This window comes from Pholis gunnellus (genome assembly GCF_910591455.1).
Source record: "Pholis gunnellus genome assembly, chromosome: 11".
Classification (NCBI taxonomy): Eukaryota; Metazoa; Chordata; class Actinopteri; order Perciformes; family Pholidae; genus Pholis; species Pholis gunnellus.
Window position 1 is genome coordinate 8,669,281 of NC_136538.1, and position 13,832 is coordinate 8,683,112.

Genomic DNA, 13,832 nt, shown 5'->3' on the forward strand with positions numbered 1-13,832 from the left:
TCTCTCTTCTTGTTTGTGTATGAAAACAAAAAGTGACAAATGAAAATTCTTGAAAATGAATCAATTAGTATCTGACTCAGACATTCATCTCACCTCACTGGCACGTTTTGTCTCGTTATGTTGATTGATTTTACTCTAATGTAGAAAAGTTGCATGCTGCATGAACAGAAAACTGCCAGGAGACTATCCAGCCCATGTGCCAACCGGCTCCCCCGAACCGCAATTGACCAATCACAGCTTAGCAACCGTAACTAGGCACAGCAGGTCTGTCAATCTTTAGGATTTTTCCACATGTGAAGTGAAGAGGAGCTGCAGGGAAGGTGTAGCTTTAGCACAATGCCATGTATAAATAGATCATGTGCGTGCATAGGGTTCTTATTTTGAGTCGGTCAGGAACAGCTGGAAAATTAGCCGGAGATGGCGTTTTTAAAAGAGTATTTTTAAATCATTAAAGTCAACTAAACTTCAATCAACTAAGCTGACGTTAGGTCAATTATCTAGCTAGCTACAGCTGATAAAATCAGCTAACAGCAGTGGTAATTTCAGTCTGCTTTTGTCTGCCTTCAATCGTAATCAAGGACGCATTGTTTGGAAAATGCTGTTTAATATCATAGCAACCACATTGCAGGGACAAAGGACCGTGCACTGCACGGCGCCTTCACTTTACACCAGGAAACATCTCGCCCTGCTATATCCGCCTGCTGAAAACCATCTGGGTCTTTTTTTTCTTTTCGTGGCCATTTTATGAGCAGAGCTGCCGTGCAGGGCGCAGTATGGCGCAAGCACAGATTCAATTATGAGGTGAGGCTGTTTGTCAGGGAGGGGTGTGTGTGTGTGTGTGTGTGTGTGTGCGTCAGGGCTCTGTCTGTACGCCGCCTGACGCTGACAGATGTGGAGACTTCTGGCCTGGCAAGTGGCTTGCAACCTTGCCAGGGAGAAAAGGCCCATTGTGCTGCTGGAAAACAAACACCTGAGCACTCAGCTGTGTTTACGGGCCAGAGAGCGCGGGAATGCAGACGAGGCCTCCGAGGATCCCCTGAACAGGCCCCTGCTCCAAAAACAGAATCAGATGGAGACAAAGCAACATCATCCCATTTTCCCACACCATGTCCTCTGTGAGGCCGCCCCCCCCAATTAGCCACACCATCGCTGCTGAGGCGAGATAACAATAGAAGCCCATGTATCCCCTAAAGACCTCACTAGAGGACCTTTTATTACCGTATTGATGTCTCCTACATGTCACCACTGCCCTCACTTGCCTGGCTGCATGCCCGCACATTTTATACGAGGGAGAATACGCAGAGGGGCTGTAAGTCCACACGAAGAAGAAAACAGCGGGACACGACATGAGGCTGAGAGGCACATGCTGTAATTAGTGAGATGCTGTAAGGAATAAATATGAAATATGATACAGCGAGTTTTAGCTGCACAGTAAATAAAAAATAAAATAAACTGATTAATGGGTGAAAGTACAAAAATGTTTCTGGCAAGAAGTCATGTGACACCAAATGGAATGAGGACTCTGTGCTGACATTAAGTAAAATAAACACATAATCAGTACAATCAATACAAAGACTTTAGAAAAACAAACTGATATTTTATCCTTCAATATTTCCTACATGCATAAGACACAATTTGAATATTGTGACGGACGTATTTTAAAATACAGAGCATCTCTCCCAGCATACAGTGCTTTAAGACTGGGAGGAAAAAAGCTCTAAATATGACCTTTGTTTTACACAAAAAAAAAAAACAATAAAGTGTTCAAGTTAGCTCACATTCTGTAGCACCACAAATGAGTTATTTCATGGACAAAATGACACGTAACTGAAGTCCACTCGTACAGAAAACACACAAAAGTGCCGAGCTGACCTAAAGATTAAGCTTACGTTTTAGTTTATGTGTGCAAGACTTTTACTTTTACTTTGTCCTTTGGTCCTCGGACAAAATTGAAACAGGTGGTTGTGGTGAGCGATTTAGTGATTTTTTTTCGGCTTCAGTTTGGTTTCAGGCATTTTTGTCATTGAATTGAAAATCTGGATAGATATCTCTGTGTAACTGACATTCCTGAGAACCCCCCCCCCCCCCCCCCCCCCCCCCATAAACCAAATAATCACCTTAAATTGTAAAATGCTTAAACAGTAAATACTGAAAAAACAAATTCTACCTAATTGCCCATCACTTGTAAGACGAGAACCTGGATGCAAAAACATCCTAATTTAAAAAAATGATTGCTTTGCCGGCTCTGTGGCCTGAGGCGCTCTTTACCTGGTTAAACTTAGGCGGGCGAGATTTGAGGATCTTCTTAAAAAATGTATTAAAGTGTCTTATATTTTGCATTTGTATCAAAATCCTTCATGTTTTTCCATTTCTAGATGGATGAAATGTCACACAGACTGTCCGGGGCTTTGTACTGCGACTCTCTGCGGTACCACAGAGGCTTTACAGTAAATGGATGAGGGGTCACTCCGACTGCAAAGCTGAGGTCAGCCTCTCAGAGAAGGGGGTCTGTGTGTGAGTGGTCATAAAACCCGACACAGATCCATTTCAAATGCCCCAGCTGTCACTAAAGTACTGGTCCTCCTCCTCCTCCTCTTCCTCTTCCTCCTCTTCTTCTTCTTCCTCAGTCCCGTTCTTCATGAGGTCGTCATCTTGTAACCCGTTCCCTTCCTCTTCCTCCTCTTCGAGCTGTGCGAGCATGGTTAATAAAGTGGCTTTTACTTCCTGAACCTCCTTTTCCAACGACTGTGCAGCGTGCGTTAAGGAACAATCTGATGCGACAGACACAAACGGAGAATCACATTAACATGTAAATAAAAAAGCATGCCAGCAGACGAATATCGGGGCTAATGTGACACTTGTGGCCGGCGATGGTTAACGGTAATGGCAGAGGACAGCCACAACCTGACGAAGTCATCAATCTCCAATTTGGCCACCGAACGGATTACTGGGACAGATCATCAAGTCATACCCAATTTAACCCCAACCAATTCACTATTCATGAGCTCATCTCGTCTGTGGAGCTGGGTGACGGTGTGGGCACCCAAGCAAACACACTGCCCAACTAAATTATTCATAAACCATCAATGAAACGGGATAGAGGCTGTCATCAGTTGGGGAGGGGGGGGGATTGTTTAACCTGCTTAGAAACCCGAATTAATCGTGCGAGTGTCCATCTTAAGTGCCAAATCAAAGGGATGGCTCTGATGACAGATGGGGCCTGGTGGCTCGTTTTACTGTCTGAATGGACACAGATTGTCCCCATCAATAATTAACCAGCTGTTAAAGAGCTTTTCATAAAAAACTGTAGACAGTTCGCAACACTTTTAAGGCAGCATGGTCCAAATAGGATGATGAAGTTCAGAGTCATGTTGTAGATTTGCCTTGTCATCTTTTTGTTTTCTAAATTCCAGTCTCTGTGGTTGTCCCTCCACCGCCTCCTATTGAGAGAAGGGACTCAATTAAGACCCTTAGAGACTGGAGGTTTGATCTTCCTGTCACTATGGCAACAGCAGCATCATCCCAAATTCAGTCTCTGATCCATTTCTGCAACCCAACAAACAATATTGTCCCTCATCGTCCGTGTCCTCTAGTGTCCACGGTGAATTTGCACGAGTGCATTGACTTCCATAGACGGAGATGAATGGCATGTAAGGACGCGGGAACAGAGAGGTGGAGGGAAGCAGACTCGTCTGTCTGTCTCCGACTGCCGGGCTGCACTGATATCATGCAAACAGATGAGGAGCCTGTACTGACCCCCTGACAGCACAGCGGGGGACGGCGAGAATCTCTAATCAGATGTGGAAAAAGTCTGGCCACACTTCAACAGAGAGTGAAGGACGCACTGCGTAACGCACAGCTTCTAGAGATCCTAATATGAAATAGATATCTTCATCAGACTAGGAAAGTATTTCTGGCAGCCCGTTTGGAAAGAAGAGAAATGAGACGTGACACTAAAGAAAAAAAAAAGATTTAAAAAAAGAAAACGGCAGGTTAGATGGCAAAACTTTCCTCATCTCGGTGTTAAAATATCACCTCTTCTATCTGTCTTCATAAGCCCACAGTGTAGAGGGGAAAAGTTGAGCGAGAAAAACACACCAATCTATTTCCAATCAGCTTTCTAATTAGCGCGGAAAATTATGTATTGTGACCTGTAATCAGCTTCAACGGTTTCATTTGAGTCATTATCATGGATATTGTAATTTCCTCCAAGCCAGATCCAGCAAGGAGGAGGGGAGGGGAGGGGAGAGAGGGAGGGTCAGCAGGAGGACGGACGTTAAGATACGACGGGAGCAGAGTCATTACGGTGACATTCCTCTCTCTGTCGAGGCACCGCTCCTGTTCGCCGACTTTAATCTCAGCCCGTGGTGACTGGCAGCCCACATCAAGCGCCCTCTAATAACCTCGCGTGGACTTTCACCATTTCATTTTCCAGTTGGCATGTCCAGCCTGTCAAGAAAGATCCTCTGATCCCAGTTTATCTTCAATTCCCTCCCTGAATGGACACATAATGTCAAATAAGACAGGTTGATCTTTCCTCAAAAGGTAAAGTCACAGAACATCAGTGTGCCTAAAGGTAGTTTGGCTGTGTACTTTTGAGAGTTGTAAGGCCTCGAGGAAACTAGGTCCTTTAAGATGGATGGACAGAGACAGAAACACACACACACACACACACACACAGATAGCATGCAGTCAGTTTATATGATGTATGTATATTTAGAGAGCAGTGAAAGGATATGGGTGAGGGCCTGATCCCGGTTCAGTATGGCCGTCTGCAATTCATCTTCCAAGGTCAACAGCCTGTCACTGATCAGCTCGCAGCGCTCCGTCAGGTCTGCAGCCTCGCTGCACCCGTCCTGGCAAGGAAAAGGAATCAAATGGTGGTTAGGAAAAGAAAGGGACAATTGAACTATTGAAGCTGCAATGGTTCAAATATATATGGGTCTGATATTGAAAAGAAATAAACACAAGTCTATCTGACAATAACAACAATCAAGATAAAAGGAAAAAGGAAAATGATGGGGGATTGTAGTACTAGAATACTGAGTCTGGAGTCATTTGGCAAAATTGGTTGAAAGAAAATGAAGCTGTAGGTGGACCCTTTAAAGGGGTACACCAGCAATTTGCAAGAGACAGATTTAAAAGAGAATGGTCAAAATTGAAGCAGCGATATCCTGACTTCAAACTGAGACCGTCTGGAAAAAAAGAGCTTCTTGGTCTGTTTCAATTATAGACTGTAGTGCGGTTTGTTTGGGGTCAGAAAGCAAACAATTGCAGCGTGATATCAAAAGCCAAACTACGAACAAATTCTGTTCATTAAGTGATCTTGTAATTGGTCTGCATTTGGCCATGTAACGTGTATGTAACGTATGCAGGTATAATTAATAGGTCAGAAGCGTTTTAAACTGTTAAACTGTGAAAGCGATACCACAGTAGGCTCAGAAGCCTGTGTCTGTGCACTCCCCGACGTTAGCGCCAGTCATCTGAGAGCACCCAAAGGTGCTTTTGTTCAGTCCTGTCTCTATACCTCTTAGTCATTATTCAAAACATGCAGCCCATTTGCAGTCTAATAATACGAATAATACTAATAATGCTCATCATTTCTTTGTTAGTGCTTTGTGACACGAGACGTAAACATACACATCAGAGGCATTAAAGTGCTGCATAAACTTCTGTCAGTCACCAGAATTTGATTTTCCCCACATTGGGTCCTGATGATGTAGGATGCCAATCGCCAGAACTGTCCAATCAAGTGACTTTTCAGTCACACTTCATGTTTACTCCCCTGGTTCATGTCTAAAAGGTTCAGTTTGAACAGGAACCGGAGCAGAACTAAAATGCAACAATGTGTATAACCTTTTCAACTCTCTGGTATGGAAAACACTGGATCCTACATTTCCCATTATGCAACTGGAAAGTGTTTCAGTAGCCCCTCTCCTCTCCCTCTCTGCCTGGTAAACACCAGAGGAGTCGCCTCCTGCTGGCCTTTAGTAAGAATGCAGTTTTAAGGCACTTCACCAATGGCAATAACAATGTAAAAGAAGATAGATTGATATTACCACACTTTTACACCCAAGAATAGTGAGCATATGTTATAATATTTCAGTTGAATATATATATAATTGAATATATGACTGATTAAAGGAAATGAATGGAGGCCTACTTCAGATACACTGATTGCTGTTATACAAGCATTAAGAGGGCATGAGTACATTTGAGTTGTTTTTCTCTTTCATCACTTTTAATAATGTTAAATTGCGTATGTGCTCTTATAATCGTGAGTCAGAGCTTAACACAGAGCTTTTCACAGTGTTCCAAGACTCATTTCATCTGTTTGACACTAAATTCTCAACGCTGTTTTCAACCAGACACAAGTCTGAAGTGGAGAATAGCCGCTCAGACAAAAGATACGAGGCTGCCAAAATTTCTGTTTGGTAAGGTGTCAAGGTCCCGATGCAGACTACGGGGTACACAATGCAGACCACGGGGGCGGTGTGTCTGCACATCACCTGAGGATGCTGGTGGAAATGTCAGGGGGGAGAGCAGAGCTGGCCATAATTAGAACGGGCCGCTTTGCAGACGACGTGTCCTAGTTTCTTCACACTTATCAAGCGTAGAGACACGCACGCACAGACCCAGTGTTCTCGTCAAACGACACATGCAAAGTCTAATCTGACTCGTAGCTGCAGGTAGAAAAATATCAACTCCCTGCAGCTCAGAGGTGTCGAAACAATGACTGGAGGGTCGCGTCTCTGGTCTCTGTCCCGGAATAGCACTTCTTCTCCGAATGACGTAACGCCCCAAAAAGAAATGTACAACAACAAAAGGCTCGAGGCACGATGATTTGAACAAGTCTCCCCTGATGCAATTAAGGACTTCAGTGTGACTTACGGTGGTTTAACATCATGTTTTTGTGTGTGAGGCATCTAAATGAACAATCGGAGACACATGTCTGTCCTCAGGCGTCACTTTAAGTGTCTCTGAGATCTCGGTCCTCCTATACCAAGAAGCGAGACAGTCAACTTATGGATTGACTGAGCTGTTTGTTTGTGAAGGTTAGGAGCTTCTTTAGCAGATAAGAGCACCGTGTTTGTGCAGCTGATTGATTCTATACTTTCACAGCCTCCAGTCAGCGTTGCTAAAGTCAATACAACCACAGGATAGAAGACACTGCAGAATGACACCGTTGGAAAAACATCCTTTAGCACACAAACCTTTTAAAGTACCATTATAAAGATGCTATTTTGCTCCCGGAGATGATCAACACGATACAAATGACTTTCTCTGCTACGTCTGCCTTTAACAAACAAGAAAACATCTGAAATGAGATTTCAACAACATGCCACTTTGTCTAATAGAATGTATTGGCGTGTTTATTCCCGATGCACATTAGTGCTTATGTTATTACGACAAAGGTAAACAAAGCAGACTGCGGGAGCATGAACAGATTGTTTAGACATTCAATATTCCGACTCATATGTATGCGCTGGTGTGGTTATTTAAGCAATAATGAGTGAGAGACGGCAGGTAATTGTGCATGTTCCCATGGGTGATGTAAGAGGCGATGCAAAGCAATTATATTCCACTGGTATTACTCTCAAGGTCACAATTGCTTGTACAGAAACAATAAAGTAGCTGAATTCATTTCAAACTGAAAAGGAAATTGTCTATCTTGTAATTAACTAGTGTCTTTGTTTATCACCGATGCCTCGTTAGTAAATTACTGGGTCCACACTTGCAAATCAGTTTACAAGACCGTCTGCCAGGTCATTTACAAGTAAGTGCAGTGACATGAGAAGGCGTCCCAGTTCTGTACTACACACTAATTCAAAGCAGGTTTGGAGGATTTAGTGTTTCCACACTGGAAAAGGGACAAAGTTAAGAATATTCTAAAACGTAAGTATGCAGACTAGAAAACACTTTTCCTTTCTTTAATGTTTTCCCAAGGTTCTTCCTGAAGTCTGATCACCACCTGCATTTGTTTTCTGTTCCATACTACATACTTATTGTCCACAGAATACTTACTGGATTAGTTTAAAGTAAGGCTGTCTTTGCGTCCTAGTGTTGGCCTATTGTTTAAGTCTTATAAAAGTAATCAGGAATCAACTTTTTATACCAACAGGAAGTTATACAATATATGCAACTTTTAGACATAAATAAAAGTGCAACTGACAAACGTCACAAAGAGAAAGCAAAATGTCTTTTACAAAAACAAACGCATTTAATTAATACTATTTTTGTTTCTGCCTCATAACCATTCACAATTTGCGTTAATGTTTTGCATTCATTGTGGGACAATAGTATCCATTAACTGCACACTCCAAAATCCACTATTTTCTAGTCTGCGTACTGACGGCTTTGAGTGTACTTCATTCAGTCACTTTTCAAGTGTGAAGTGGAAATGGGATAAAGCTTTAATTTTAGAGTGTGCTGCTGATGCACGCGTCTGTCCCACAAAGCACAATTACACACATTGTTCACAATTATTGGAAAAATATGAAACTTCCTTTTTGTGAAGTTGATCGGCAGTGACATGCTGCGGTTGCAGTTTGATTGACATCACATTTTAACTCATGTTAGATACGGCAACACCGTTATATGAAGATAGCCAACAATTAGCACGCACTATGGAATTTTGACTCAGCAATCATCCCTTCAAACAGGGCTGGTGTAAAAGTTCATGACATCGTGAAAACTACCCGATTTCTGATCAAAAGCAGTCAACATTTCAATTTGATGAAGTATCTAAACTTGTTTGGGACTGTGGGTCGGTATGAAGAAGGGGATGCAAGGACCTTGAGAGGATAAAAGAACAATTAGTAGAGATTACAAGAGTAAAGACACACTTAGACACACACACTAATCAATCTCCATTGTGGCAGCAGGGCAGCGGCTAAGTGGAAATCATTTACTTAAAGTCATTATGGAAAGGAGAAAGAGGTCAAGCGCTCTGCGAGGCGGAGGGTCCAGCTCCTCCACAGCGCTATCGCTATCACTACACCATCAAGACAAAGGTACCGTCACCAGTTAACACGCTGTATCGTTACATCAGTTGGTTGTCACAAACAAGTCACTGTCCCATACACCTTAGCATTAGCATAAACCGACCATTCCAACCTTAGCTACTGATGCTAAGCTCTCTATTCTCGCACAACACGTGAGCAGTTTTTAATACTGGTGGCAAATTCACCATCAAAGTTCTTGGTGTATTTTGTTTTTGGGTCCTTGGACAATGGGTCCTTGATTTCAGACAGAGTTAGACGAAAGCAGGCTTTTCATTTCTTGCCGGAGTCCAAAGATTTCGGCATCTTAAAAATGACAACCGTCTAAAGCAGATTGCATCAGCTGATTTGTAGCTCATGAGCTAATTAACTAATTAAGGTCACAGAAGCTCCATGAGTCGGGTTAAAACGCTGTCAGAGACTTAGGCTAAAGCTGCATGTCCGAAGCAAAAAGTTAGCACCCTCTTCAGTTGTTTATCTATGTGGACCACACCGACATAAAGAGTGTATTTGCACTGTTAAATCCATTCCGTACAATTTAGCTCTTGTATTTTGACCTTATCCTTACCCCTCGAGGCTTATGTCATCAGACCAAGAGATCACATCAGTGTGCTGCATGGGACACTTTCTAAAAAAAAGTACAGGTACTATTTTTTTTCCCCCCATTTGGCTGCCAGGTGTGGATGAATATAAATGTATGAATTTAAAGCAGGGAGGCGCTGAAAGGAGAATACATGCTCAGCAAAAACCCCTCCCCTGTATAAATAAAGGTCTTTGTGCAAACTCAGACAGTCAGCGACACCAACCCACGCTCCCCATGTAGATCAGTATTGATCGGACGGTCAGGAAGGCGGCGAAGGTCACGTTTAGGTTTACGGTCAACTGATGGATCCCCCTGCGTCCCAGTAAGCCCAGTGTCACTGCAGCTGACACTTTAATTACACTGAAAACATTCCAGCATACAGTGACAGTGTTCGCGTTACCAACCTCTGGGGGATTCTCCTCCATGCAGAACAGAAACTCCTCCAATTTCTGCAACAAAAGGGGAAACATTTTGTTGAGGCCACACAGTCATAAACCTGCGCATGAATTATTGAAAATGCAATTAAGTTGGCTGTGTACTGTATGTGTGCAGCATCATCATAATGAGAGGAGGTTGTAATTATTCATCACCAAAACTGACAAGGAGAAAATAGATTAACTGGCTCATCTGTACTGCAGGTTTCCTTTGTTAGTATTCAAAGTGTGTAGTTGTACATTCCTCACTAAGGAAGGGGGGTAATTATTACTGTACCTATTGGAGGCTAACATATTGTTTGTGGCTTTAGGGTAAGCACATAAGAAGGCAGAGTAACAACAAATACTAATCAGCTACATTTTAATTGTTTTTTTAATCAAAAATTATGGAACACGTAACTCCATGCTCTCCAGGGAACACAGCTCTTCATACAGTATCTGAGATCAGATAGTTTAAACGCTACATTTTTTGGAACCAGTCACACAAACTGGATTTTCTTTTTCTTTGCTCTCTCTTCAATTACATCCATTTTAGAGCAACATATAATCTGTCACGTGCCGTTTTCTAGCTACGGATTGAAAAGGTTTTCCGGCATCCAGCTGATAAAAAACACTCCTCCATTGTCTGTTGCCTTCAGATGCAAAGCCTTTTGATACGTGGGTCCTTGAAGATACGAAATGGCTCAAATATTATTACATCATCAAGAGTTCTTATATGTTTTCTGTGGTGTTTGCATCCCCGAAGAAAAAGCGAGAGCTGAAGGACAAAACGTGTCCACTTAATGTGCTGCTATCCATCTTTTCTCTTTGATGAGAGGTTTCAAGGTGCTTTTTCTAATGTTCAACATGTTAGATGGTTAGTTGGGGCATCATTATGTTGCCATTCATGTTAAATGTTGAAAAGAGCATGAGATGTGCTTTTGCATCTCTGCCCATGAACGTCATAGTCATTCAAAGCAAAGTTGATGCTCATTTCCAAAGGAAATTTCTATATTGAACAGCACTAATGTTCTGAAATATTCAGGGATCCATGCTACGGTCTAAAACGGACTAGATGTATTTTTGGAGCCACGTGATAGACATTTCTGCTCCATTGAGCTCAAGTGTTTCTAGCTAACAGGATGCAGAAAATAGAGTGCACAGGACGGAGACAAAAGAGAGAAATGGTTGGCTGTCTCACCTTTTAGTTCTCTGAGAAATGTTAGGAGGGGCCGGGCTTTGGGTGGAGCAAGAGAAGCAGAGAGAAACAAAGGGAAAGCAGAAAATAGATCCATGCAGTTTGTCAAATGCGGTCAGGCAGGGCATCAATGCAAAGTTTATATTTATGGTTGCACAGAGCGCAACTGTGAGAGAAGGTTAAGAGGGTTCAAATGTAGAAGAATTAAATATGACAATAAAAATCCACAGCTTCCAGTTTTGATACATGCAGGTGGGAATTCTGCCAACTAGCCATTAAAGACAAATATTTGCTTATGGCCACAGTCCAGTAAACCAATACATTTGAAATTACTACTGTTTAAAAACAGCAAACATGGTATAAATGAGACTGTTTTTTTAATTTTTTTTATTAATGCTGGCTCTGTTGGCTTTGTTCCCATCTCAGACAAGTCTGTCAGACTGCGTGGGCGGAGGAGTGTGAGGAGAGAATGAGCTGGACTCTGCCCTGAGGCAGTGGACCTCAACTCACTGTGGAATAAACCGGCACAGAGTGCTCGCACACACACACACACACACATGCACGCACAAACACACATGCAGTCCCACTAAACGCACGTGATCGGGCAGAAAGAGGCTCCTAAATCTGCACTCTGTAGAAACTCTTCAAGGAAGCCAAAATATTTCCAAACGCCCACGTTTTCCTCGTTTGAAAATACCTTCGAGCAAAGGTGCTAATGGACTGCTGCTCATCTTGCTGAAGCCGACAGACTGTTATATTCTGAGAACAGCTGATCGTATGAACTAAAAAAAAAAAGAAAAGTCCTCTCCAGTCAGGTGGTAAGACTGACCAAGCAGGCACACGTCAAACGAGTTCACGTTTCTCAAAAGTGTATCTTAAAATAGACTGTTCTCATTTGACCTTTCAGCAGCAAAGATGTGCAGAAATGTGTAAGACATGAGCGATGGACAGCCTCAAAAGGGCTTCTTTCATATTCACGGTACTCTAAACGTCTGTTTGCAGTGCACACATCAGTCTGTCACGCACTGCGGTGTGAAAGCACAGATGTTTGTGGATAACACAAGACATTGCTGCATTACCTTTGTGAACTCTGAGTTCTGCAAGTTGGCCTCGGGACACCAGCGGCCGCCTAACGCAGTCAGCATGGCGCAATCTTCTTCTTCTTTGGTGCACGGCCGGGCTGGAGGATAAACTGCTGCGGCGGGGGGGTCTTCGATGTCTCCTCCGCTGCAGCTGGGGGTCCGCAACTGGGGGCCTCGCAAGTACAGGTGACACGCCTCCAGGTCGGCTTCCCAGATCCGCTCCAAGCCCGGACAGCCACAGCTGTAGGGACGAAACAGACCAGTATGTTGCACCATACAACGCAATACAAGATACACTGTCTGTTATAAAACATGATATAACAGGAAACATTAGGGGAAAGAAACATGGAACAACACCATTCTGCAGGAGACAAAGATTTTTGAAAGCTATTGTTGCTCTGTTCTGAAATCCTTTAATGTTTTTTGATGTTATCTTGGATTTCTACACCCGACCGTGTTAAGTTCATCATATTCGGTGCACTCTTTGACTTGTTTTTTTACAATTGAAAGGTGCTTATAGAATAGTTATGGCTCATTAACACTGCTGGTTTGAATGTTTGTAACAAAGTGGATCGAAATGTTACGCGTGATCCGTATTTTTTATTAAACGTGTGAGAAGCATCATTCTGCAACCGGGTTCAATTCACCACCTCACCATCTGTGTTGCAAAATTCCCGTCTCTATAATGTGCGTCCGCATGGATCAGAGTTTCAGGTGCGCATTCTCCCGTCAAGTTTTTATTAATCACAACTTTTGCGTGGGAAGCGGCGTGCGCCTCCTACAGGAGTGCACAACGGCTATAAAGGAGACCCGAGCAGGCAGTAACTGAAACGACATGTAACGTGCTGATTTGAGACCTTTTAGAGGTGTTGATAGGTGTGTTCGTTTCACTAAAGAGAGACACAAGCGCCTGCTGCTGCTCTAGATCCGCATATTTGCTCCTTTTTTTGCTAAACTAGGCTAACAGAGAGCGGTACTGATTGACATTCATAAGGCAATAAGATGCTAAACATATAGTATGCTGTGAAAGAAAGTAGATGTCATGATGACAATGTCAGTACAACACATACAAAGAAAATACACTGAGGTACAGTATGCCTGTCACGACTGAGAACGGCTGCATGATAACTGTCGTAAAGGCACAGTAAAGGACATCTTTAATAACATCTCTATAATAGAGCACTGACAAAGAAATGAGGGGGGGTGTTTGAATCATTCAAAGCTCGTAATTCCATTGACAAAATGTAATGAGAGCGAATGGCCTCCTCGTGCGCTGCCCTTTTCTTCAAAGAGCTGCAGCTGAGACAGAAGACAGAGCCCGGTTGTGTTCATCTCGGCTGGGGTCACCGAGCAGGAGTTCAGGAGGAGGACAAGGAGATTGCGTTTTGTTTATCTACTCAGTGAGTTCCCATCCGTCATCCTGTTTTCACTCTCCCTCGCCCCTGACCCTTGTAAGGTCCCAGACTGAAGGTCCCAGTGCAAAAACAGAGGAGCTGACTGGATCTATCATTCAGAGAATGAGCAACACGGTCAATGACCGGCGGAGTTCTCTGT

The 13,832-nt window shown here is 43.0% G+C and overlaps 1 protein-coding gene across 1 annotated transcript in view; it reads right to left on the minus strand.

The window, feature by feature from the left end:
- Nucleotides 1-2,133: 2,133 nt before the first annotated feature.
- The window catches only part of disc1 (DISC1 scaffold protein), a gene marked incomplete at its 5' end in the record, with an annotated part of 38,140 nt that continues 26,441 nt past the window's right edge, over nt 2,134-13,832 (minus strand). Inside the window, 4 exons of the mRNA XM_079168884.1 lie at nt 2,134-2,745; nt 4,737-4,856; nt 9,990-10,034; nt 12,276-12,519. Coding sequence (XP_079025010.1) covers nt 2,548-2,745; nt 4,737-4,856; nt 9,990-10,034; nt 12,276-12,519 — 607 coding nt within the window. The 3' untranslated portion in view covers nt 2,134-2,547. The remainder of the gene's footprint in view (nt 2,746-4,736; nt 4,857-9,989; nt 10,035-12,275; nt 12,520-13,832) is intronic.